The sequence below is a fragment of the Peromyscus maniculatus genome, chromosome 10 (genome assembly GCF_049852395.1).
Source record: "Peromyscus maniculatus bairdii isolate BWxNUB_F1_BW_parent chromosome 10, HU_Pman_BW_mat_3.1, whole genome shotgun sequence".
Classification (NCBI taxonomy): domain Eukaryota; kingdom Metazoa; phylum Chordata; class Mammalia; order Rodentia; family Cricetidae; genus Peromyscus; species Peromyscus maniculatus.
The window spans coordinates 14,747,770-14,775,007 of record NC_134861.1 but is presented as its reverse complement, the minus strand read 5'-3'; the positions used below and the strand labels follow the sequence as shown (position 1 = coordinate 14,775,007).

The 27,238-nt window shown below is 41.9% G+C and overlaps 2 protein-coding genes across 16 annotated transcripts in view; both read left to right on the top strand.

Annotated features, from left to right (window-relative positions):
• Positions 1-913, top strand: part of Ddc (dopa decarboxylase) — an 88,148-nt gene extending 87,235 nt beyond the window's left edge. For all 3 annotated transcript variants that reach the window (XM_015991868.3, XM_006973038.4, XM_042285607.2), the window contains one exon: positions 500-913. The gene's annotated coding sequence lies outside the window, so the exon portion shown is untranslated. The remainder of the gene's footprint in view (positions 1-499) is intronic.
• A 6,491-nt stretch (positions 914-7,404) lies between these two features.
• Positions 7,405-27,238, top strand: part of Fignl1 (fidgetin like 1) — a 46,511-nt gene continuing 26,677 nt past the window's right edge. For 2 of the 13 annotated variants that reach the window (XR_013042764.1, XR_013042766.1), the window contains exons 1-5: positions 7,405-7,722; positions 8,244-8,333; positions 10,145-10,263; positions 12,879-13,047; positions 16,536-16,630. Coding sequence is in view for 1 of the 13 variants with exons in the window: in XM_076545968.1 (XP_076402083.1) it covers positions 12,889-14,922 (2,034 nt within the window). In the remaining 12 variants the exon portion in view is untranslated. Of the gene's footprint in view, positions 7,723-8,243; positions 8,334-10,144; positions 10,264-12,878; positions 15,643-16,535; positions 16,631-27,238 lie in introns of those variants that run through there. The other 11 variants (XR_013042768.1, XR_013042761.1, XR_013042769.1 and 8 more) reach the window with 10 other exon arrangements.

Below are 27,238 nucleotides of genomic sequence, written 5' to 3'. Positions count from 1 at the left end.
TTTGCGCCTTTCCTGGAACTCACTTGGTAGCCCAGGCTGGCCTCGAACTCACAGAGATCCACCTGGCTCTGCCTCCCGAGTGCTGGGATTAAAGGCGTGCGCCACCACCGCCCGGCATTGTTTGGTTTTTGAGACACAGTTTCTCTGTGTGTCCTTAGCTGTCTTGGAACTCGCTTTGTAGACCAGGCTGGCCTTGAACTCAGAGACCCGCCTGCCTCTGCCTCCCGAGTGCTGGGATTAAAGGCGTGCGTGCGGTGCCACCGCTGCCTCGCCTAAACTCTTCAGTTAAAACTACTTATTGTATTGTTTCACTGCAAACATAGAATAGTCCTTCTCTGTACTCAATTTAAAAGTATACAGAATTCTTACTTTTATTATTTTATTTTCATATTTGTGGATCTTGTGCCTTCTAGACAGGCGCACCACCACTGGGCCACACTGTCACTCTCTGTGTTTTCTAAGCTAGCCCCTAAGTTTGTGCCTTTTTTTTTCCCTGTAGAGATCAAAAGTTGAAAAGAAGTAGACCCGCAAAGTGGAATGAGAGAAAACTAATCATCACCCCGTCTTCGTGAAATCACGGTTGTATGTGGCTTCGTGTCTGTCTCCAAAACTAACCAGAAACCTGTGACTGACTTTTTAGTGACTTGTCAGTGAAGAAGTAGTTTCTGTATTATGCAGGGAGATATGTTTTCTGTGCGCAGAGCTGATGCCAGTGGCTCTAGCCCTTGTTCTTTATTTGGCTGTGATTTTTGTTGATAATAACATGTCTTTGTGTTCATAAAGCCTTTGGTGGCAGGAAAGGCTTACTTCATTTTCCAGGAAAGTCTTTGCTCTTACCTTCCGACTATATCTATGGCAGTTAGCTTGTCCTATGTGGCTCAATGCTTAATAAACAATTGATGTGCAATACTAACTGTGTTGAGTAAGCATCTTGTTTTACAATGTTTCAGACTCATTCTCGTAAATGTCACTTGCCCTTTCAACCATGGCGCCCTTGTTGATGTTCATTTAGTCATCATGTGTTTAATGAAAGCCTGGTGTATGTCAGTCACTGTTCAGATTCATTAACAACACTCAAGGTCTGCTTAGAAATGAGTTCAACTTCTAGGTATTTATTCAAATAATCTCTGATCTTTATATGGACTCATTCTGATTTTAGAAAACACTTTTTTTTTTTAGATTTATAAGTGTGTGTGTGTGTGTGTGTGTGTGTGTGTGTGTGTGTGTGTGTGCAGTGCTCAAGGAGGTCAGAAGAGGCCACTGAATCCTCTAGAGCTAGAGTTACCGTAGTTGTGACCTGCCTAATTGTGGGTACTAGATATCAAACTTGGGTCTTCCCCAAGAGCAGTGTGCACTCTTAGCTGCTTGGCTTTCTCTCCAATCCCAACCTATGTGTTTTTATTCCAAGATTAAGGATTGTCCTTTGGAGCCTTTAGAAATGCCAATGGCATTCAAAAAGCATCCTTGCGTTATTAGCAGCTATGGTGGTTTATATTGAGTGTCCTCTTGGTAGGACCTAGAGTCATCTGGAAGACAAGCCTCTATGTATGTCCGGGAGGGGATTTCTAGATTAGATTGCCTGAGGCCATGCCCGGGAGGGATTATTTTGATTAGGTTACTTGAGGTGATAAGACCTACCTCCAACGTGGATGGCATCATTTCCTGAGCTTGAATCCCAGACTGCACCAACAGGAGACTGCTAGCTGAGCACAGTATTCATAGGTCTCTGCTTCCATACTGGATGCAACATGGTCGACTGCTTTAACGAGGGCTTGCTTCCCTCCCATGATGGACTACATCTTCAGACTGTCAGGCCAAATACACGTATTTTCCCTTAGGTTGCTTTTTGTCAGGGTATTTTATCATAGTGACAGGAAAAAGAAAGACAGCAGGTATATTTTGAATTTCGGATGCTTCTGCCATTTGTGTAACCATAACAGAATGATATGATCTGTTCTTCAGAAATCTTGATGCTTATAATGCATGCTCTCCATCTTATTTGGTAAGGACATTATTTATAGATGAACCAGATTTGGCTTTTGTCCTGATGTGGAGGCAAGAGATGGTATACTGAGGCCACCAAAACTATCTGTGGTAGGACCAGTAGAGTATGAAACACTCAAATTACTGAGTTGAGGTTGACATGCCTACATGTTACCATGATTGGTTTTCACTTCTCAGTGTGCCCTTGTGTGTGCTGTAAGGCTCCAAGAAGAGCCACTGCTGCCATTGACATGATCCCCCTCTTCTGCTGCAGAAAGAGCTCCGTTCAGCATAGTCTTTAACTCTAGCAAGACGGTTGAGACCTCAGTCTGGGCAAGTGGTTAGGTGGCATGTGGCACAGGACACATGGCACAAATGGGAGGCAGGGGTTATCTGAAAGGCTGGGGTATTTCTTTCTAGAACTATCTGAATCTTTAGGGAATAGTCTAAGACCCCAGTTTATGTTCAGACCCAGGAGGGATGCAATCTTGCCTAATTATGGCTCATTTTTAGCTTATTCACTGTCCTATTAGAGTTTCTATTGCTGTGATGAAACACCGTGACCAGAAGCACCTTAAGGAGGAAAGAGTTGGTTTGGCTTACACTTCCACATCACAGCCCATTGAAAGAAATGAAGGAAGTAACTCAAAGCACGAATTGATGCAGAGGGAGTAATGTTGCTTAGGGCTTTGCTCAGTGTGTTTTCTTTCTTTTGGTTTTTCAAGACAGGGTTTCTCTGTGTAACAGCCCTGACTGTCCTGGATCTCGCTCTGTAGACCAGGATGGTCTCGAACTCACAGAGATCCACCTGCCTCTGCCTCTCAAGTGCTGGGACTAAAGGCATGTGCCACCATGTCCGGCTTTTGAAGTTTCCTCTTCCCAGATGACAGTAGTTTATGTCTAGTTGATACCGGCACACTCATCTACTGGCCTCTCCAGGCATGTCTTCAGCTTGGTGCTCAGACTCCAGAACACTCAGCCCTAGAAACAAAAAGAGTTTCCTTCCATTTAACATAACTATACACCAGCACTTCCTCTATGACAGATGCTGTTGCCCATATTTGAAATTATCCATTTAATATTCATCTTTAAATTCCCTGAGGACCAGGTGGTGGTGGTACACACCTTTAATCCCAGCACTCAGGAGGCAGAGGTAGGCAGATCTCTGTGAGTTCGAGGCCAGCCTGGTCTATAGATCCAGTTCCAGGACAGGCTCCAAAGCTACACAGAGTAACCCTGTCTCCAAAAAATCAAAAACAAACAAACAAACAAACAAACAAACATTCCCGAGGTAAGCTGTACTACTACCTCCCTTTTACAGAGGAGAAAACTGAGGCACTGGGAGGTTTGATAACACGTTTCAGTGTCACAGAGGTAACTGGCACCTGAGCAATGGACGCTGTCCAGGCAGTCGGGCTCTAGAACCCACCATGGACTAACCCAGGACTAACCTTGTGTTGGTTAAGTTTTTTTTTTTTTTTTTTTTTGTCAAGATGATACAATCTAGAGCCATCTGGGAGGAGGGAACCTCGATTGAGAAAATGCCCCCCTCAGATTGCCTTTAGGCAAGGGTGTGCAGGATATTCTGGATTAACAATAGATGTTGGAGGGTCCAGCCAGCTATGGTGGTAGCATGCCCATGCAGGTGGTCCTAGGTTGTATAAAAAGGCAGCCTGGGTTAGCCATGAAAGTAAGCCAGTGAGCAGTGTTCCTCTGTGGCCCCTGCTTCAGTTCCGGCTTCTAGGTCTTTGATTTGAATTCCTGACTAGAATTTCCTACAGGATGGACTGTAAGTTGTAAGAAGAAATAAACCCTCTCCTCCTCAAGCTGCTTCTGATCATGGTGTTTAATGACATCAGAAAGCAAACTAGGACACAGTTTTCTCAGGGTAGGTGGCAGTGGCGACATTTGGTGCTTATGGGACAAGCTCCATCTTTATCTGCCTGGGTAAATCTTTTCCGTGACACCACCTAGAATTTATCCACATAGAATTTAGTACGACAAAGCCCGGGATGGTGGCATACACCTTTAATCCTAGCACTTGGGAAGCAGAAGTAGTAGGATCTCTGAGTTCAAGCCACTCAGAGCTACAAAGAGAAACTCTTGTCTTGAAAAAAAAAAAAAACAACAAAACAACAAAAAAGAATCTATGCCTGGATTGAGATTAGTCCGTGGTCAGCACGTAGTACCTTTATTTAAATCTGTGCCCAATGCAGATCCATATTAGAGCACAATGACCTCTGATGGTACTGGTACCAGATGCTGCCTGTATGGCCTCAGGTGTTTGCTGATTACAGGCACTTCCTGCAGGTGTTGGGAAAGCCCTAGAATTATCTGGACACAGCAGACAGCAGACGGCAGACTTATCCTGGAACATCTCTTATCTAGAATGCAGCAAAGAGCAGCCTTCCTGGAACCAGAGATCCAAGTCAGGCTGACCACATACCAGTCAGCATGCAGAGAAGCCCAAGGCAGAAGGGTAGGGAGATGTCACAGGTGGCATCTCATCATCTTAAAGGGAACACAGGAAAGGGATAAAGGACAAGACTCCAAGGGAAGGCAGGATTGAACTTTCAACTAGGGAATCCAATAGATGGTATGAACTGGAAAATGGTCTTACTGGCATTTTACCTAGAAAGTCTACATTTAAGGAAACATGGTACTTGACTGATAGCATTTTGGCCTAAGGATAGCTTTATTGTTTTATACAAATCATATAAATTCCCAATTACTAACAGTTTTCACTACATTGGTCTGAAAATCTGTTTTCTGGGCACCTCTCTGTGTGTGCCATAACATACCCTTGTAATATGTAATGGGGAAAATATGAAGAGGATACTAGGAGTGTAAGTTGCTTGCATAAAATGGGAATATTTGGAAAGACCATTTTAAAGAAACTTGCGTGGTTCCCAGTAGTAGACATGTAATGGACAGGAAGATTACAGGTATGTACCCCATAGCCAGCTCACATGGATACTTAAGGAAGCAAAGGGATCCACAAATGGACCAGTTTCTCCTAAACACAGGAAATACGCAGCAGCCAGAGCTCAAACTGCCTGAGCTTGACTAAGTCCCCCTGCTTCAACCTCATAAGAAAAGTGACCTGAAGTAAGTTGCTATCGAACTGCCAGCTCCTATCCAATAGTCTTGTCTCCCTGCTTTACGAAACCCACCCTTCTGCTTTTGCCCAGTACAAGCTCTCACTCCATTTTGTAGAGTGGAGGTTGCCCCGCTCATGAATATAAAGGCTAATTAAATATAATTAGAACTTAGACTTGTTAAAACTCTGCCTCTGGTCGTAGGGGAGAGCAGCATCTAATTAAAACTTCATTAGAACTGTGTGTTCCATAGACTGTCCAAGGAATGGCTGGATACATCTCCAGTCTTCTTTGGGCCTCTTTCACCACAGTGGCTGGGAGCAGAAAGATGTGACAATTGGCAGAAATCCAACCACACTCAGGAAATCTCAAAGAAAGAGCCAGATTTAACTTTTGTCCCATCTTTTTTTTCCTATCCCTACAACATTCTACTTCACGCACCTCTATAAACACATTTTAGAAAACATTTATTATTGTGTGTTTGTGTATGATGTGGTTGAAAAGACACATGTGCCCAGAGGTCAACGGACAGCTGTGTGGAGTCAGTTTTCTCCTTGCATGTTCTCACGGGGTCTGGCGCTCAAACTAAAGCCCCCCCGCTTGCACAGTAAGCACTTTTACCTGAGACATTTTGCTAGCCCCCCAACCACACATTTCCTGGCAGAAAGGATGCATATTATTTGGGATCATTTTCTCTCTCTGCTCAAAACAATTTAGCTAACTAAACTATACACAGGCAATGTCTGAGATTATGTTTACAAACGCCCAGATACATACACAAGAAGAACCTCTCTCACCAAGGGCACTGGATCTGTCTGCTCTAAGTGGCAAGTTCTTCGTTGCAGGCCCAGCAACTTCCACCCATGAGAGAGAGTCTGCTAAGCAGTTTGTGTTCTCAGACAGCAAATTTACTACTTGCATAGCTTAAACCTTAAACTTGTCCACACTCTGCATCGGGTTGTGAGTCTAACAAAGCTAATTTTTAAAAGATGGAAGTCTTTACATAGCATAAGGGTTTGAATTGCACCAGGGAATCAGGTTGCCTTTTGCAAGGGTCCTGGTCTAACAGACAGAATAATTTAAAAACAGACTCAGCAGGAAACTGGAAGGCAATTTTGAGTCGAGGGGAAAAACAAGGCAATCTAGACATCTCAGCAGCCTCTGGGAGGAGGGAGAGGGATAAGAGGAAAAGAGAAGGCCATGCTTTGGGAGTTAAAGGTCAGAAAAGCAGGCGTGCTCAGCAATGCAGCTCGGTGAACAGCGGCGGGGGGAAGGGAGGGTCTTCAGAGTGAGTGAAAAAGCCCAGAACCTTGGGGTGAGCAGGGTTAGGATTTTGTTCAGTTTCTAATGAGGGAGGTAGAATGAAAGAAAGATAAGTTTTCTCAGTGAAAAACAGGCAGGCTTAGCGATGAGGGTTGCAGACAAAGAGACATAAATAAAAAGCACACCCCCCGCCCTCCCTACTCTGACAATCAGCTCCCGACTTCTTGGAGCCTGACCCGGTGGCTTATGCCCTAAACAATCAATTAAGAACCTAACCTTTTGTGACCTCACCCAAATTGCAAGATGTTTTAGCTCGTAATAGGGAGATGGGAGGAGGGGTCCAGAGCTGTTTATGAGGGGGGACGGTCCATCAGTGACTGCCAAGCTTGTCAATATGTGTTTTTATGATTAGTAACAAACATAAACCGTTTTAGTTCATGCTGGAACCCCGCCAGCTACTGCTTTGGTAATTTTGGTATTAAGTCTAATGCAGGCTGTAATCTTTACCAAAGCTGTCTGAATTCGAGACTTATTTGATAGCTGCTGGTGAACTAGACAGGGCTGGAGAGTCGCAGATGCGGGCAGGCTCAGGTCTGGCGGCCCGGAGGCGCCTCCCGTCCCAGGGGAGTCCTGCTCTCTGCAATCCTGCGCCTTTTGCTTTCCTCTCTCACCGCCCTTCTCTAATTTTGCAGCGTTTAGCCCTGCAAAAAAAGGACATCATCATCATCAACCCGAGGTGAATCGGAAGGCCATGGCGTGCTTAGGGGGAAAAAAAAAAAAAACTATGGCCACGGCGCGGGAACAAAGACCCAGGGCCACATAGACGGTGGGCGGGAAGTCCGAATTCCCGCGCTCGGGGCCGGGGCGCCGCCCGCCCGCCAGGCCTTCTGCGGCCCCGCCCTCGCGCCGCCCGCCGCCCGCCGCCCGCGCGCGCGCCCCTCGGCCCTTCCTCCGCGCAGGCGCGGCGCTGGCCGAGCGCGTCACGGCCGCGCAGGCGCGCTGCGAAGGGCGCGCTTTTCGGTGGTTGCTGACCCGGCAGGGATCGCTGGGGAGGGGGGCGGGCGCCTTGGTAGGCGCCTGGTTTCCGTGAGGGCCGCGGGCCGAGGCTGTGGTCGCCACGTCGGCGGTTTTTTTTTTTTTTTTTTTTTTTCGGGTTGTCAGAGAGGGTGGTCTTGGGAAGCCTGGGGCGAGGCTCTCGCTCCCGGCGGCGGCGGCGGCGGCGCCTGGGGTTGAGGGACGTGCCTGTGGGCGGGACGGGCTCGGGGTCAGCTCGGCCGGCCGCGGCGCCCTCCCCGCCGCGACTGTAAGGAAGGCCGGAGCAGGTCTGCCGCCTGCAGTTGACTCCCTTTCAGGACCGTGCCTTCACCAGTACTCACAGGTTAATTCCCCCTCCTCCGAAAATCCGAGAGGCCCCCCCAACATCGAGGCCCGACATCGCAAGTGGAAAAATCCTCTTCGTGAAACCGTTCCCCATCCCCCCCCCCCCGCCCCACTCCATTCGGTCCTGCTCAGAATTATTTATTATTTAAAATATATACAGTTAGCCTTCTGGTTACGTGGCTAAGGCATATATTAAGTATATGCGAGTCTTGTGTTTAGGATGGCGTCCCCTACCTAATATATTGTGTTAATTATCTGGAAATCAGACACACTTCTGACCCCAAGCCTATGGGATGGGGATATTTTGTCAGTTGCGATTAGGTAGCTGGTTCCCGGCCGTGCACAGTCACTGTGGTCGGAGGGAAACTTCCAAAGGGAAGGAATAATGTAATTCACGATCTCTTACCCGATATTTCTAAGTTCTGGGGACTCTTAATGCTTCCAGTAATTCCAAAAAAAAAAAAAAGATCTGTCAGCCGAAGTTTCACATTGCTTTTTTTTTTTTTTTTTCCTTTTTAGGTGGAAACACATAGCTTAAGAGATATACTCCAAGTCATTGCTGAAAGAACAGATCATCCACAATCCCAGGCCTGGGAAATGGTTTAGCCGGTAAAAGCTTTTGAGCTTGGGGACCCATGTGGTGAAAAGAGAAAACCCAATTCCTGCAAGCTGCCTTCAGACCTAGACCTCGATCCCTCCCCAGTAGATACAATTAATTAAAAAAAAGTAAAGCTTTTATGTCCAGGATCTGGCTTCAGGTCCTGTGCTCTAAATTCCTCTGCTACTTTCCCACTAAGGAATTAAGAGTGTTGTAAAGGTCAAAAGTGATGTCTGGTATATAGTAGGCACTCCAGTCTTTAATCATTTTTATATTAGTGGATACCATAGTCTAGGTACTGAAGAAAATCTAAATGCAATAAGAAATAGCTCTTGCTTGCAGAAGCCAACTGTCCGATTCGAATGACAAGTGACTTGCCTAGTCAGAAGATTAACAGAATTAAGAAGATTGAAATGTAGCTCTGATGTCCATACTCATTAACCATAATGTATAGGTTTTTATCAAGACCAGACAGGTTGAAATAACTTGGAAGTGGTAGACAATTCAGTATCTGTGTCACTGAGCAGTGGTGACAAACAGTTTTTGGTTGTCTATATCTGGTTATAGGATGTGACTGAGTGGAAAAGACGAATATTGATTAAAAAGATGGTGGTGGAAGAGGATAATTTTGAGAATGACTAGAATTGGTGATTTTAGTAGCAATGTTTTCCAAGTCACCTCTCTTGTTTCCTACCTCAGATGTTGTGTAATGGAGATTAGAATATGGTTAAAGCAGATGAAAGCAGGGCAGCTTGCCCCAGAACTGTTGATTCAGTTTGATACTAGTTTAGATTTAAGTTATAGCCTTACTAGATGTTAGGTTTCCGATTATTGTAAGTAGAGACTTCTGTTCGCCTACCTATAATGTGGTAAATTCTTTCTACTGCATTGTGGGACATAAAAAGCTATATATATTAAGCCAGGTGGTGGTAGCAGGTGCGTGCCTTTAGTTTCAGCACTTGGGAGACAGAGATAGGCAAGTCTTTGAGTTCCAGGACAGCCAGGGCTACACAGAGAAACCCTGTCTCAAACTGCCCCCCACCACCCCCAGAAAGCTATATTAAATATAGCTCACATACATAAAAAGTATTGGTTATTAAGCTATACTTCCAGATAAATTTGAAGTAAATTTAAAATGTAGACGATCTTTTTACTTTATTGTCATACTTCTTAGGAAATCAAAAATTTTTCTTAAACTTTTCCCTTGCTAGTGTGCAGGCAAAATTTACAAAAATAAAAATAGTTTTTACATGATTTAGTGGTGAGTGGGGCTCTTTTGTGCTACGCTGTGCATGTGGATGGCGGGCACTACTTTCAGGAGTCATGTAGGTCTCGAGAACTTATGTTGGCAGACGTGAGAGCAGGTGCCTTCTTATGCTAAGCCATTTCTCTGGCCCATCTGTTTATTTCCCTGAGATTCTTGTATAAAATGAAAGGTTTATGAGAATATCTTGAGGAAAATCTGACATAAAACTCCTTTACTATAGATCATTTGACTTGTTCTTGCAGTTAATCTTTCACAAGTTTTAATTATTATTATTATTATTTTTTAAGACAGTTTCTCTGTTGCCCTGGCTGTCCTGGAACTCACTCTGTAGACCAGGCTGGCCTCTAACTCATAGAGATCCACCTGCTTCTGCCTGTTGAGTGCCGGGATTAAAATTGTGAATTGTGTGCCACCACCACCCAGCATAAGTTTTAAATTTTAACACTGTGAGAAATGGGGGAAGTTTAGAAGATTTGTGGCATCATGTTTCAAATGTATATACATGATAAACCATTAAAATATTAAATATGTCATTCATATTTATGTTTCATGCAGCTCCATCTGCACTGATAGCATCAAGATAGCATAGTCTGTACGTGGTGAAGTACACAGTATCTCACGTGGAACTTTGAACTTGACTTCTGGCATTACTCCTAATCAGCAGGTTCTTTCTAGTAAGTTCTTTAACTCTTTCAACCTCACTATCTACATTTGTGCAGCTGGGGAAAGTTTTTAAATTATTTTCATATTTACCTGATTTGATTCTCACAGTGGTTCCTTCAGATATAATCTGAAGACCCAGAAATTGCAAATGATTTGCTTAGTATTTTTCTTAGAAAACATGCTTAAGATTTAAAACTTCCTCAGGTTGTCTTCAGAGATACATACATATATATATATATATATCATTAAATTTTGTTCTGATTTGTTCCCCTCAGTGCTACCTCCTACCCAACCCACCCTTCCCGGGTTCCCTTCCCATTAGATCCTTTCTGCTTTCCTATTCCATGTTCCATTGCCCCATTTTCCACCTCCCTAAAGATCACCACCTCCTTTCATGATCATCTTCTAATCCATCGTCTACAAACATAAATGTAAAATGCATGCACACTTCTGTGCACACATATATACACAATTTTCTAACTCTTTCTGCTTTCTATTCCATGTTTCATTTCCCTATTTCTCACCTCCCTAAAGATCACAACTTCTCATGCTCTCCTTCTAGTTCTGATCTACAAATACACGTGTACACACACACACACAATTTCTAAATCTAGATTGTGTATATGAGAGAAAATGAGGTATTTGGCTTATTTTGTGTAGCATATGATTTTTGATTCCAGTTTCCTTCAAAGATTAGGATTTAATTTTTCTTTATGGCTGCATTAAACTCCATTGTGTATTTATACATCTATTCATATGTTGGTAGACATCTAGGCTGTTCAGTTTCCTGGCTGCTCTAAGTAGTGTAGCTATAAACATGGGTGCACTGGCATCTCTGTGGTGTGTGGACTTAGAATTCTTGGAGTATATACCCAAGAATATAGTATTCAGTTCTTTTGAGAAGCATTTGTGTTGATTTTTATAGTGACTGCACAAATTAGCATTCCCACCACCAGGGAATAAGAGTTTCTCTTTCCCTACATCCTTGACAGCTTTTGTTTTCATTTGTTTTGTTGATGACAACTATTCTGACTGGGAGATAGAATCTCAAGACAGTTTTAATTTGCTTTTCCCTGATGACTAAGAATGTTGAACACTTGTGCAAGTATTTATTGGCTGTTCGTATTTCTTTTTGAGAACTGTTCAGTTCATTAGCACATTTGTTTGACTGGAAGATTGGGGGTTAGTTTTTTTCAGTTTTTTTATATTCAGAAGGTGTGTGTGTGTGTGAGATTGGGTTTTTTTTTTTCAGTTCTTCATATATTAGGAAGGGGTGTGTGTGTATGTACGTATGTATGTGTTGTGGCCAGAAAAGGGTGTCAGAACCCCTGGAGCTGGAGTTGCAGGTAGTTGTGAGCAGCCACCATATGGGCAGGGTCCTCTACAAGAGCAGCAAGTGCTCTTAACTGCCGAGCCATCTCTCCAGCCTCCTTCAAGTTTTCATGGAATCTTATAAATCTGGTCTGGGGTAAAAGCTCAGTCTCAATGAACTATGTTCTGTATAAGCATCAACCTTCAAGTTTGATTCCCCAGAGCCTCCATAAGAAAGCTGGGCTTGGTGGCAGGTACTTGTTATCCTGCTGGGGAGGCAGAGACAGGCTGGTCATTGGGGCTTACTGTCCAGTCAGCCTGTAACCTACTTGGTGAGCTTCCATTCAGTAAGAAACCTTGTCTCAAAAAACAAATTGAACAGTGCTTGAGGAACTGTCTCTTCAGCCCCACAAGAGATTATTTTGATTCTTTTGTATTTAGTAAGCCTTGATATTTATCCCAAAATGTGATCTATTTTAAAGAATTTTCATTGACTTCTGAGAAGATTTTTCTTTCTTTTTTTTCCTCTTGGATGCAGCCTGTAAATATCTGTTGAGTCTATTTTATCTCTGGTGTAGATTAACTCTGAAGTTTCTTTGATGATTTTGTTTGGATGACCTATCTCATGATAGTGGGATATTGAGGTATTGATTGATTTTAAGTCTTTCTATGCATATTCTTGTATATGTGCATATGTGTGTATGTAGGCCAGAGGACAATATTGGGTATTTTCTTCTGTCACTCATCACTTAATAAATCCTTCCTTTCTTTAAGTTGTTTATAAAAACTTTTGGGACAGAGTCTCATGTATCCCAGATTGGCTTTAAACTTACTGTGTAGCTGAGGGTGGTGACCTTGAACTTATCCTGCTGAACCCATCGTTCAAATGCTAAGAGTATAGGAATGCATAGTTATACCCAGTATATTTGTACTGGGGATCAAACACAAGGATTCGGGTATATTAGTAAGCACTCTACAACCTGAGTCACATTTCCCCACCCCTTTCTTTGGTTACCTTTAAATCCTTTTGGCTTAAATCCATGAATATTTTCTTTGTAGGAAAATTTTCTTATAAACAAGACAGTTTAGCATCTAAGAAGTCATTATTTGGTTGTCCTTAATCTTGAAAACTGTACTAATGTATCTTTGTGTCATGAGTACTTGAAATATATGATTAACTAGATACTGCTTTTACAAATAAATGTCTGTATAAATGAACCTTATAAATAAATCTAGTGTATCTTTTTTTAGCAGAGAGTTTTATACTCTTATTTTCTTGATACTGATTTGTCTTCTATTTTGTTTTGTGTTATAGAACTTCTGACATGGAGACTTCCAGCTCTAGGTCTGTGCACCTGGGCGAATGGCAGAAGAATTACTTTGTAGTTACATCCAGCACATGTACACCAGGACAGAAGGCGGATGCATACCGTGCACAGATACAAAGCATTCAATATGCATGGGCCAACTCCGAGATCTCTCAGGTCTGTGCTACCAAACTGTTCAAAAGGTATACAGAGAAATATTCTGCAGTTATTGATTCTGACAATGTTGAAACTAGCTTGAATAACTATGCAGAGAGCGTTTTAGCTTTGGCAGGATCTCAACAGGCTGACAGTGACAAGTGGCAATCTAGATTGTCAATAAATAATGTTTTCAAAATGAATAATGTACAGGAGATGATGCAAGCTGGAAAGAAATGGAAAGAGTCCATGCTGAAACCTGTTGATGCATCAGTAGTCATCTGTAAAGAGCCCACTGTCTTTGAGCTTTCTAAATTTAGTGTTTGTGGAGGTTCTGGAGAAGGTGACTTCTTAGCCAGTTCAATTCATGACACAGATAGGACCCAAGCTATCCCAGGCAGCAGTCTGGGACATTCGCAGTTTCAGAGTGCTCTGCTGCCTGTGGCAGCTAATAGCACTAAGACTTGTCCCACCTCCTCAACACCTTCAGGTGAGTCAGCCACTGCAAAATTTCACACTACGCCATTATTTGGAAGTACTAAAAAGGAAACTCACAGCTTTCCTAAAACCAACACAGGACCAAATATGTTCTTATCCAGTCTGTCTTGTTTTCCTTCTGGCTGTGAAAATCCACGAGAAAAGAAGGCTTTTTATGGTTCTGGCAACATTGACATGCTTTCTGATTCAATACCGAATAAAGCTTCTAGTAAAACAGAAGACAGTGACCAAAGGGAAGATAATAGCCTGCCTACCTTTAAAACTGCAAAAGAACAATTATGGGCAGATCAAAAAAAAAAGTGCCACCAATCCCAGCATGCATCAAAATCTTCATATGGTAGTGTGAAAAAGTCTTTGGGAACAGGGAAATCGAGAGGAATATTTGCAAAGTTCGTTCCTCCTGTATCTAAGCAAGATGAAGATGAGCAGAATGAAAGAGTGAAGTGCAAGCCTACTAAAGCTGAGTCTGCAGAACTAGAACACCCCATTGATGACCGCCTGAAGAACGTGGAGCCAAAGATGATTGAACTGATTATGAATGAAATTATGGACCATGGGCCTCCAGTACATTGGGACGATATTGCTGGAGTAGAATTTGCCAAAGCCACAATAAAGGAAATCGTTGTGTGGCCTATGATGAGGCCAGATATCTTTACTGGATTACGAGGGCCTCCTAAAGGAATTCTACTCTTTGGCCCTCCAGGGACTGGTAAAACTCTGATTGGCAAGTGCATAGCTAGTCAGTCTGGAGCAACATTCTTCAGCATCTCTGCTTCGTCTTTGACTTCTAAGTGGGTGGGTGAGGGGGAGAAAATGGTCCGTGCATTATTTGCTGTTGCACAGTGTCAGCAGCCAGCTGTGATATTTATTGATGAAATTGATTCTTTATTGTCTCAAAGAGGAGATGGTGAACATGAATCTTCTAGAAGGATAAAAACAGAATTTTTAGTTCAGTTAGATGGAGCGACCACATCTTCTGAAGACCGTATTCTCGTGGTGGGAGCCACAAATCGGCCCCAAGAGATTGATGAGGCTGCCCGGAGAAGGTTGGTGAAAAGACTTTATATTCCCCTCCCAGAACCTTCAGCCAGGAAACAGATAGTAGTTAATCTCATGTCCAAGGAGCAGTGTTACCTCAGTGATGAAGAAATTGAACTGGTGGTGCAGCAGTCTGATGGGTTTTCTGGCGCAGATATGACACAGCTTTGCAGAGAGGCTTCTCTTGGTCCTATTCGCAGTTTGCATGCTGCTGACATTGCTACCATAAGCCCAGATCAAGTTCGACCAATAGCTTATATTGATTTTGAAAATGCTTTTAGAACTGTGCGACCTAGCGTGTCTCCAAAAGACTTAGAGCTTTATGAAAACTGGAATGGAATGTTTGGTTGTGGAATGTGAACACAGCAATTGAAAGGAGAAGCTGACATCTAATAGTCCAGTCCTTTTGCCTTTAGCATAGGAAGCTTGGAGCGTGCTACTTGTTTTGTGGAGTATATCCTGAATTTTATGCCTCAGATTAGAATGGTAACAGCTTAACTACTGATTGATAAATCTTACATTAGTATGTTGTGTTTACCTTCCAATTATTATGTGATGTATAAGCTTATTTCATTTAAATAGAATGACCTTTTATTTCTAAGTGAGTTCAGATTAGAATTTGAATTTGGTAATAATAAACTTTGCTAAGTGTAGTCTGGTTTCATTTGAAACAGTATTGCTTACTTGGCTTAGATAGAGTTAAGATCTTACCAAAGGTACCAAAAACTAAGCCACATTAACCTGTGCTTGTTTGTAACCTGTTTTGTGTTTTTTTTTTTTTTCTCCCCTGTCAAAATTAACTGATAAAAACATGTTTAGAAATAGCAAAATGTAATCTGGTATCAGGGATGTAGCACCCTCACTCCAAACAGAAGATGTTAAGTGTTTTTTTCCCTAGGGGTCTGGACTGTTTTCCATTAATATTTTATCTGATACCACTTCAAAGCCTATTATTTCACCCTCTTTCAAAACTAAATGTTTTTAAATTGTTGTATTGTTTTGTCTTGTAAAACATGGTTATTGTAGAAACTTCAGAAGACAGAAGCAAAAAGAATAAAAATTATTGTTAGTTTATTACCACTTTGAGGAGCATACCTTATTTTGTTATAACTTCTTTCAGATTATTTTGTTTTATACTGGACTGTGAGTTTACTATGAGTCTTCTTTTGTAGTCTGTTTGGTTTTTCCCTCCAACTGGTATGCAGCCATGTTGGCATGAAACCATCCCCTGCCTCATTCTTCCAACTGCAGTGATTACAGGCCTGTGCCACCATGCCTAGTTAGCCAGTTCCTTTTCTTAAAGAATGTCATCATTTTGAGTGCTATTACACATATCTACATAATCTTCCTTTACACACTGTTTGGGAGGTCGTGGTATAAATGGGCAACTAATTAACCCAGGAGCTGATATTTTTCTCTTGTGAATGTGGCAAGTTGAAATGGAATTTGAAACACTTTTAATGAGTGAGTTTAGAAAGTTTGTACTTCATGCTGGCTCACTCCAGTTCCTGGGGGATACAGTGCCCTCTTTTGACTTCAGCTGGTACCATGCAGGCAAAGAAATGTAATAATTTTATTTACATGTAAAATCTAAATTAAAAAAAAGTTTGTACTTTGAAGTAGTATATATCATTTTTCATCTACCTTCTATTTATACATTGCTGCTTTAAAAACTTTTGCAAATTTCCTCTTTGAAATGTGTAATTGTCTCATTAGAACTTAAGTTACTGTTTTCAATTTTTATTTTCTTTTCCTTTTTTTTTTTTAAATTTTATTTTTTTGAGAGAGGGTTTCTCTGTGTAACCCTGGTTGTCCTGGAATTAGCTTTGTAGACCAGGCTGGCCTTGAACTCAGTCTACCTGCCTCTGCCTACTAAGTGCTGGGATTAAAGTCGTGCGCTACCACCACCCAGCAGTTTTTATTTCCTAACACCTTAAAATGTCTCCTAATATCCAGTACTTTATCGTTGTTAGGATTTGAGAATGAAATGTCTCTCACAGGCTCATATGTCCAGTCATTGGCTCCCAGATAGTGGTGTACTTTCAGAAGGTTCTAGAAACTTCAAGAGGTAAGCCTTATTTATAAGAAGTAAGTCATTGGGGTTATATCCATAGGGGCTAAGTCTTGTGCCAGGCTCTGGGTTTCTTTCTGTGAAGACTCCCTTGTCACCGGCTCTGCTGCCAAATCACCTTGAACAGAACCTTCTGAAGCAACCAAAATTAATCTTTCCTCTCTGGAGAGTCTGTCTGAATTGGTTACAGTGAAAGATAACTCAGCCCTTTGGATTTCTTTTTATTTATCTGTCTATTTATTTATTTAAAGATTTGTTCATTATGTATACAGTGTTCTGTCTGCATGTATGCTTGCAGGCCAGGAGAGGGAGTCAAATCTTATTACAGATGGTTTTGAGCTACTATGTGGTTGTTAGGAATTGAACTCAGGATTTCTGGAAGAGTAGCCAGTGCTCTTAACCCCTGAGCCACCTCTCCAGCCTGCCCTTTATGATTTCCACGTAAAGACACGAACCTTGGATCCTTAGTTATTAATACCAAGGAGTTAAATGTAGTTTTTCTTATCCAGAGTTTATTAATTCTATTTGCAGATCACTTCTACACTCTTGGATCTTAAAAATTAACCATAGTATTGTAGACTATTACCAACTGCTTATTGATATATTTTGATAGCATTTAACTCCATGACTTAATCTTATCATTTTTTTATTCTCCTTCCCCATTAAAAACACCTATCAATACTGACTTTTAACTCCTATTAGTCACCAACTAGAGGCCATTTCCCTCTGTGGAGCTTAGTTTAATTTGTGTCTGAGAAAAATATTATTCAAAGATGCCAACAATATACACTGGAGAAAAAAACAGCATTTCAACAACTGACGTGAGGTAAACTGATAGCCACGTGTAGAGGATCCTTTTCTTTCACTCTGCACACAACTCTAAATGGATCAAGGACAATGTAAGACCTGAGACCCTGAAACTGCTAAAAAAAAAAAAATAGGTATATGCTTCATATTATAAGCACAGGGAAGGATTTTTTAAATGAGATTTCCAGTAGCACAGGAACTAAGACTAACAACCAATACATGGAATTCAGTGACACAAAAGCTTTGGTGCAGTAGAGGAAACTGAGTTGGCAGCCCACAGAATGGAAAGATGAGTGCAAGTCGTTGCACTACTGGAAAAGGGAAGGAAGATTGGTCCTTCTAAATAGCACATCTTGGGTACTTATGCATTGGGTTAGAGTTCCCAGGCTGAACTTGTAGTGGTCCTGTGGAAAGGCCAGCTGAGATTGGTCTTCATAGACCCAATCCTGAACTGTTGCTTAGGCAGCCAAGCAGGCTGTGGGCCAGCAGCAGTTTTTCTGTGAAGGAATTGGAGACTGGTCTTGCAGAGTTTGCTTCCTACCAGGACTCACTCAGATGTGGAGCTCTCTACATCAGAGTGATTTACAGCAGTCTGGCTTTTGTGAGCCTTGTGACCTGAAAAGTGGGTTCATGCTGCCACCTTACATAGTACTTGAAGCAATGAGTTTTAGGGTACTTAGAGTTTAGTTCTGCTTTACTGTGAATTATTTGTATAAACCCAGCCTAATTGCACGAATCCTTAAAGCAGAAACTGTTTTCTGGCTGGTGGAAAAGAAGTAGTCAGATTCTAAGCTGACACCAAGATGTAAAGCAGGAATTGAGGGAGGCCTCTCAAAGTTGACCACTGTAAGATAAATTGCTAAACAGTCTTATTAATAAAAAACCCAGGTTTTTAAATTGAGGTGAAAACTGAGAGATCAGAGGAAGACAAGCCACAGCCAACCTCACCTTACTAACTCCTCAGCCTCCAGAGAGACCTGCTTCCTGTATATCCACACCTGTATCCTTTCTGTCCCTGGCATCTTACTTCTTTTCTCTGCCCAGCTATGTCACTTTCCTCTTTCTGCCCAGCTCTATCACTTCCTGTGTGTCTGTACAGAGATCCAGGCCTCTATGGTTAACTAGTACTGGGAATTAAAGGCATATGCCACCACCCCTGGCTTTGTTCCCAGTGTGGCTTTGAACTCACAGAGATTTGGATGAATCTGCCTCCCTAATGCTAGGATCAAGGGTGTGTGCTACTACTGCCTGACTTCTATGTTTAATATAGTGGCTGTTTTTTTTCCTCTGATCTCGACGTAAGCTTTATTTATTAGAGCACAAATAAAATATTACCACAGAACACAGCTCCTACAATTAAAAAAAAATCAGGTCTACAATTTGATGCATAAGGCAATTCTAGCAACTTAAAGGAGCCTGCAAGCCACCCCCAGTGACTGTAGCAGAGAAGCCAGTAGAGCCTACCAGACTTGGGCGTTACAGAATTGAGAGAACATTGCACTGTCTGATCTACTAGACTTGTGGTAATTTGTTAAAACAGTGTAGTGGTTTGAATGAAAATACCCCCCATAGGGTCAGATGTTTGAACTCTTAGTTCCCAGTTGGTGTTGTTTGGGGAGGTTTAGGAGGTACTGCCTAATTGAAGGAATTTTGTCTTCAAAGGTTGGCTTTGGGAGTTTAACAACTCCATATTGTATTCATTTCTTTCTGGTTTGTGCTTGTAAGTTGTAGATGTGAGTTTTACGCTTACTGCTCTATAATCTTCCTTGCTTCCACTCTGCCATCATGAACTCTTATCCCTTTGGAACCGTAAGCTAAAATAAGCTCTTCCTTCATTTGCCTTGGTCATCCTTTTTTATCACAGCAACAAAAAAGCAATATAAACCACAATAATAGAATCATTGCAACTGTAAGAAAATGACAACCAACAGACCCCAGCTCTGAACACAGTAAACTCAATGGAGGGTCGGAGGTGCTTATAAAGTGCCTGTTGTGAATGTCCATTGGGAGTTGTACCAAGAATGGTCATCTTTCCCACAAACTCTGTTAGCAGATCATGGAAACTGTCTTTGTAGTTAGCACTTCACTGCCTTTCATTTCATGAGTGATCCAGGGCCATTGAGAAGACATTTGTTTAATACACACAGTTAGAAATATATATGTAATTTGAAATTTTGTAGGACCTATATTAAAAAGTAAAAAGAACAAGGTAAAATTAATATGCCAATGATTTCAGCAGGTAGTGAATATTAAAACCACTTATGCAATTTTTCAAATCTGAGTTTTAGAAGCACAATGTGTTTACATTTCCAGAGTATCCTCGTCCTAACTCACCTGTTTCAAGCATTCCTTCATTTTTATATTGGTCAGGGCTGGCCAAAAATTTAACAGCAGGAGCTGGAGAGGTGACTCAGTAGGTAAGAGCACTGGCTTCTAGTTCAGAGGGTTCAGGTTTGATCTCCAGCACCCACATGACAGCTAATAACCATCTATAATTACAATTCCACAGGGTTCCTGGCCTCTGAGGATACTAGGCAGGCAAATGGTATACAAACATACATGAAGGCAAAATACCCATACACATAAAATCCCCCCCCCCCCAAAAAAAAACAACCCAACAATAAAACAGTATTTCTAATGTCTTCCTTTTGGTCCATTTATACCATGACAAACTTTTTGAGGAAGAGTTAGAGGAACATAGGTTGACAAAGAAAGTGAGATGGTCATTGCTTGTTCCCAGAGGACACTGCAAGGAAAAATGGTAGGAAGGCATGGGCTGGCATTGGTGATCAAAACAGGACCAGCAGGGGAAAGGGAAGGATCCAAGGGTTCTATAAAACATCCAACCAAGCTGAACATGGTCGTATACACTTTTAATTCCAGAGGCAGCAGGCAGGCAGATTTCTGAGTTTGAGGCCAGGGCTGTTAACATAGAGAAACCCTGTCTTAAAATAAATAAATAAATAAAAGTAAGAAAACAAAAACAAAATCAAACAACAAAAAAACAAAACCAAACAACACCCCCCCCAAAAAAGCACCCAACCCAGAATAAGTTTGCTGAATTAGAACTTGCAGTCTTACTACCCCACCTTCCTGGAAGGGAAAAAGCTCTGGCTTTCTCCAGTGTTCAGTCTCCTGTCTTTACCAGACATTCATTCATCCAGTTGTTTGTCTATCTAAGAAAGTGAATTTGGGGATCTGTATCACCCTATACTGTTACATTCAACCAGGAAATCATTTATAGACCTTTGAAGTGCAAGTTTGGATTTTGCTCTGTAGACTTGAGAGCTTCATGGGAGCAGGCTGGCTTCTCCTGAGCAGCCTTACGCCAGTCTTGTTATCCTAGTTTCTACAGAGTTGGGCACTGACATTTAAAACTCAGCCACCACTAAACACCGTGCTGCAGCCTAGGTGCATTTTATCCTAGTCTAAGATCATGAGGCAGCCGGCAGGAGTGGGGCTGGCTGCAGGCCTTGAATCCTAGCACTAGGGAAGCAGTGTTGGGTTTACACACAGTGTAGTTATTGTTCACGATGGTAATGTGCTTCATGTAATTTAAAAAGAAAATAACACACGGCTATTTTTAAACTACTGGCATGAATAATTAATTTTTAAAATTAGAGGCACTGGATGTTGATACCTAAGGGAGACGTGGGGGTTGGAAGTGAGAGTCCCTATTGGAAATTCCTCTTAGAAAACATTCCACATTTCATATAGAAAACAGGGCTGAAAAAGGTTGACCAAACTGAAGATGAATCTTTTTTAAAAACAGGTTAAAAGTTTCCATGTTTTGCACATAGATAATATTGTATTTCAAGTAAACCTCAGAATCAGAATCCATAGCAAAGAGTCATTCATCCAACTCCAAATTGAGTAAAGCAATCAAACCTGCTTTAAAAAGTAGCTGTGATGCAAATATGGATTTCATCTGCATTTTAAGAAATTGAATGTTCAGAAACCCATTTTACAAAGGGATATTTGAGCAAGCAACATATATGCATAACATTACATCTGTGACTACAGAAGTGGATAAATTCTATTTCCTCCAAGTTTGGGTACAGATTTCTGTGAGCTCTTACGCCTGTGAGAAATGTCTTGGCTGTGTGCATGCTTCTGACCCAGAGCAACCACACAACCCCCAATGCATGATAAGCATCTGTGAACATAATTTCACAGAATATCAAAAATTGCTGTAAAACGAGGGCATTATTACAATTTAAGGGAAATGATGCAGATAAATCTATTTTAATGGATAAGCATAGTTGATGCAAAAAAAGTATGCCAGTGCTTCATTATTTATTCCTCTCAACTTGTCTAAATTAGAGTGGAAAAATGCACACTGTCTACCCTAGCACTGTATACAAAGAAATGGAAAACTGTTTTCCTAGCCACGCTAGTACCTTGGAAAAACTTAATCCTAGTGTATAATTGATTTCAAAGGCTCTGTTGTATTCCTTCAGTTGTACCACATAATCTCCTCTGCACCATTCTTGTCAGGCGTTGCCTAGGCGATCCAGTGCTCACCACTGGATGGAGTTCACAATTCTCTTTTGAATGAATGAGTCTCTTCATAGTAGAGTCAGTAATTTCATTTAAAAAAAATACGTTAGTCTAAACATATATCTGACATTGTTGCCCAGTCAAAAGAGCAATGGTGATGAGCCTAACCCAGATTCCCTTACAAGGCCATGATACTTGCCAACTTGATGATTTGTGGTTTATTGAGCAGTAATATTAAGACGTGTACTTATTGCAACCTGTACAGCAGATAGATTAAGAAGAGGTCGAAGTTAAAGTATATTACTCAAAGATTTGCTGGAACTCTCCCAAGTTTGGTAATCTAGCCATAGATAGCACTTCTCTGATATGCTTCTTTTATGAAATGCTGTCCCTTAATGTATGTAGTTTATAAGGGCTATAGAGAAAACACCACTTTACAAAGCCAACAAGAGGGCGGAGTGATGGTTTCATGGTAAGCGTGCGTGCTGCCCTTTGGGAGGATCTGGGTTTGGTTCCTAGCCCCTGTGTTGGGTGGTCTCTGGGCACCTGCAGTGTATGGCATAAATTCTTACAGATATATCCACATAAATTTTGAAAAATTAAACTATAAATAAATCCAGTATGAGTCCTTCAGGCCATAGCACAATGGTATCGTGTGAATCACTCATGATGGCTGCCAAGGAATCCAGCATTCTTACTTCCTAAATGAAAGTTTCAAAATAATTTAACCCCAGACTTCTTAAAACAGCTTTATTAAGATAAAATAGAATGTACAATTAAATTACCTTTAATAGATGTATACACAGTCAAGGGAAGAAATAGTCTTACCTTAAATGAATAAAAGATAGGGTTTATTCTGGAGGCAAATATGAGTGACCATGGCCTGAGAACATAGAGTTAGATCCCCCAAATACCATTTTCTAACGAGGCAGCAACTTCATGAACTTTTTATAATAATGGAACAAAGAAAGCCACATATCAAGACACTTTTCAATACGTTAATGGGTATATCAGGTAGGGGGCTTATAGCAAGGTGGGGAGAACTCTGCTATAGACCATGAAGAGAACACTAACTGACAATACTCTTAACCATTTGAATGCTGGGAATCTATGGTTCTATTAATACAGTCTAAAAAAACAAATAAAAAAAGTCTGTCAGGATGTTTGGTCCAACACAGAGGAGAGCAGGGAATGGCTATTTAGCAGGCTAAAGATCCCCTAGAGAAAATTGTCACTGGGTTCTTTAAACAGCAACAGTTCAACCGTCTTCATACCATTTATGTGTTAACCAGTCACTAGCCTTTGCAGACAGACACAGTTTATTTATTTATTTATTTATTTTTTTAATTCTCATTCACATACATAATAATCAGATTATCTGTTACTGTGACCGGATACCTGAGCAGGAAAGATTTATTTTGATAAAAGTTTCAGAGGTCTGTTGTGGGAATGAGGCCACGGAGGAAAGAGCAGGTTGTCGTGTGATGGCCAGGAAGCAGAGAGAAAGAATGACAAGTAGTGGACTTCTCTTTCCCCCCTTTATTCCAGCCTGGCCCAGCCTATCCATCCACCATTGAGGGAAGGCTGACCCCTCTTTGTTATATTCCTGACATGTCCTCACAGATGCACCAAGAGGTGTTCCTCATTAATCTCCTCAGTGATTCTCAATCCAGTCAAGCTAACAATTACATCACCACAGTACGCGTCTTAACTCTGAATGTGCCTTTGTGTTCTTTTGTAATTCCTCCTACCCACTGCTCCCGACCCCAAGGCAACGCCAGGTAACTACCGAACTGCTTTTTAACATAATACTAGTTTGCATCTGCTAAAATTCTCATAAATAGAGTCTCACACTATACTCTCTCTCTCTCTCTTTTTTTAAATTTTATTTTTCAAGACATGGATTCTCTGTAGCTTTGGCTGTCCTGGAGCTCACATTGTAGACCAGGCTGGCCTTGAACTCACAGAGATCTGCCTGCCTCTGCGTCCCAGTGCCGGGATTAAATGTGTGCACCACCACTGCCTGGCTACTCTTACTGATTCATCAAGGGAAGGGAATGTAATTACTCACTATGTTGGTGCATGTATAGTAGTTTGTTCATTTTTCTCATGAATAGTATCCATGATAGGAGTATATCACAGTTTTTTTTAAATCCATTTTTATTTTAATGGATGTTTGGGGGTTTTCTAGCTTACAAACAACTGGTAAGAACAGAGTTGAATAATTAGTGTAAATTTAGGTGCCTGTTCAAAAATGCACAAGAGCCATCATGAATAAATGAAGCTTTCTCATGGGGTAGCACTTTGTTTCGAGACATAAAGAAATGCTTACAGCAGATGGGTTTGTACCAGATACTCCGAGTGGAAGTTTGTCTTCCTCATAACTCTCTGAGTCTGTTCACGGTGAAGTTAATTTTCATAACTGTATGGCAGACTCTAAACAGTGCTGAGAGTGTCGGGGAGGATGCATTTGAAGGATTTCTGGAAGGGAGCTACCTCTTCGGAAGGCATTCTGTGCACCAGGCTGTGATTTCCTACACCATTGCACTTCACCTTCCCCTAAGGCCACCCTGGAGACTAGAGAGGCTATTCTACCGTCACAGAGGAGCGATGGAGTCCTCTGACAGCTCACCTGAGTTAGGATGTGCTCGTTTGGAATTGGAGCCCAGATCTGTTAACATCTTGTCATCTCCTGTCATTCTCATTCACGGGTTGGTGGAGCTTGCCAGTGGCAGCAGTGTGATGAGCTCTGAGAAGGACTGAGCTAAGTTTTTGCTCTAGGCAGGCTCCACCAATTCTGACCGGAAGAGGTCAGGGCTGCCGAGATTTGGGGCAGCAAGAGGGCTCTGGGCTTCGGAGTGTCCCCTTGGCCGCCTAGCATTAAGAGTTTATACAAGAATTGGTTTCAGTAGACACAATTGTTGAGTTCTTAAGGTAATTTCAAAATCAACCCACAAGTAAAGGACGCTGACAAGAACACTTTTACCAAGGGGTAACCCTGTGCCGGCCCCTAACTGTCTGGTGGACACTGCGCTCTCCCAACCTTTAAGGTTCTGGGGAAACCGGTGCTCAGTGAAATCGGCTTCCTGGTCTTGCCTGTCGTTGCCACCAGGGGGCGAGCGCCTCTCAGATTTTTTCCGCGGCGCGGCCAAGGCTATGGAGTGAATCCTTTTGTGGGAAAAAGTTTTGAGTTTGGTACCCTCGCAAGGAATTCCAGCTCAGATGTTAGAGCATTTCTGCTCATTGATTTGCTAAAAATCTCAGGTTTGGGGATTTCTTCGTATTTTAACAGTGAGTTTAGACGCTTTAAAACTCAAATAAGTTTAAAAAATAATTGTATCCTTTCAAAATTCTATACATTTAAATAATACATTTTGATTAGATGCATCCACCGTTACCTCTCTCCTGCTCCCCCTGGTGGCCTTCACCCCATCATCCTCTCAGCTTCATGTACTCCTTTTTGTTACTGTTATATTTTGATAGCTCCTGAATCCACTCAGTGCTGTCCAAATGCAAATGGGTGTGGGTCATGTCTGTAGGTGCTCCCACTTCGGCAGCCATCAACTGCTAATAGCGCCTCTGCTAATGTGGGACGTCCGGGGTGTTGCCCTCATTCATGCTGGGAATTTTTTTTATTATTAAGTAATTTTCTATTCATTTTACATACCAACCACAGATGCCCCTCTCCTCCCTCCTCAGCCCTCCAGCCTTCCCCCCAACTTGCTCCCCATTCCCACCTCCAAGGCAAGGCCTCTCATGGAGTGTCAGTTGAGGCAGGTCCAAGCCCCTCCCCCTGCACCAAGGCTGTATAAGGTGTCTAACCATAGGCACTGGGCTCCAAAAAGCCCTCTTGTGCACCAAGGACGGACCCTGACCCCCCTGCCAGGGGTCCCTTATCATGTTGGAATTTTTACTGGCTTGATTTTGTGTAGGTCTTGCACAGGAAACCATAGCTGCTGTGAGTTGATGTGTTTGGCAGCCATGGCATGTCCAGAAGCCAAAATTTCACAGCTCTCCTCACCCATCAGCTCTTACATTCTTTCTGCCCACTCTTTTGTGATGGTCCCCGAGCCTTGGATGGAGGAGGCTAATATAGGATCCATCCACAGCTGAGCCTGAGTTACTTATCCGTGGCACTTTGATGAGACATGAGAGTCGGCATTAACCACTATTCACATCAACAAGAAACGAAAGTTGAGAGCAATACAGATTTCTGGGTTCAGAACTGTAGTAGCATCTTAGTTGATCTTTCCTTTAATGAGTGTGACTTGGCCCTCCTTATCTGACTAGATTTGGTCTGAAGTCATTCTGTCAAATATTAGAAAGCCGTTTCTTAGTTCTATTTGCTTGGAATTCCCTTTTCCATTCCTTTACTCTAAGGTACTGTCTTTTTATCTTTTTAGACAGGGTTTCTATGTATCCCTAGCTGTCCTAGAACCTCTTTGTAGACCATGCTGGTCTTGAACTCAGAGATCAACCTTTCTCTGCTTCCCAAGTGCTGGGATTAAAGGTATGCACTACCACATTCAGCTTGGTAATGTTTTTACTTGATGGTGAGGTGGGTTTATTGAACTAAAGTTTTCCTTCCAATATTCTCTGTAGAGCTGGTTTGGTGGTTATGTATTCCTTGAATATGTTTTTATAATGGAAAATCTTTTTACAGTATATTCTTTAATTAGTTTACAAACTAGTGGACTTTCATAAGGTTTCTTCATACATCCTTCTCTCATCTCCTCCATTCTCCTCATCCCCACTTAAAACTTTAACCTGGAGTATCCCTGTTATGTTACCTTTGGCCTATTATCCCCTCTGATTTTATTTTATTTTTTCTTTTAGAAACAAGGTCTCACTAAGGAGCTCTAGCTGGCCAAAAACTCATAGAGATCCGTCTGCCTCTCCCTCCCAAGTGCTGGGACTAAAGGTGTGTGCCACCATACAGGGCCTAATTGTATTTTCTACTTAGATCTTAAGATCACAGGTTTCCATCTAGCTTTTACATTCAATTTCATTTTGGCAAACTTTTAGTGCCTGGTGGCACAGGCCTGTAACTGCAGTGTCTTGGTGGGCTGAGGCAGGAGGACTGCTTCAATGCTGATGATGCAGAGCACATGTTCAAAGCCCAGGTGCCATCCCTAACACCACGCGCCTTGTATTTACTGCGTGTGAGATTTCCAGCTGGGGTGCTTTTCCTGAGGTTGTTTCTATAAATGTGAAAAGTGCTTTGAATCCGGTCCAAGTGAACTGTTCTCTTCCAGGTCAAGGGGACACAAAGGGATTGTGGAGATTTGGGAAGGAGGG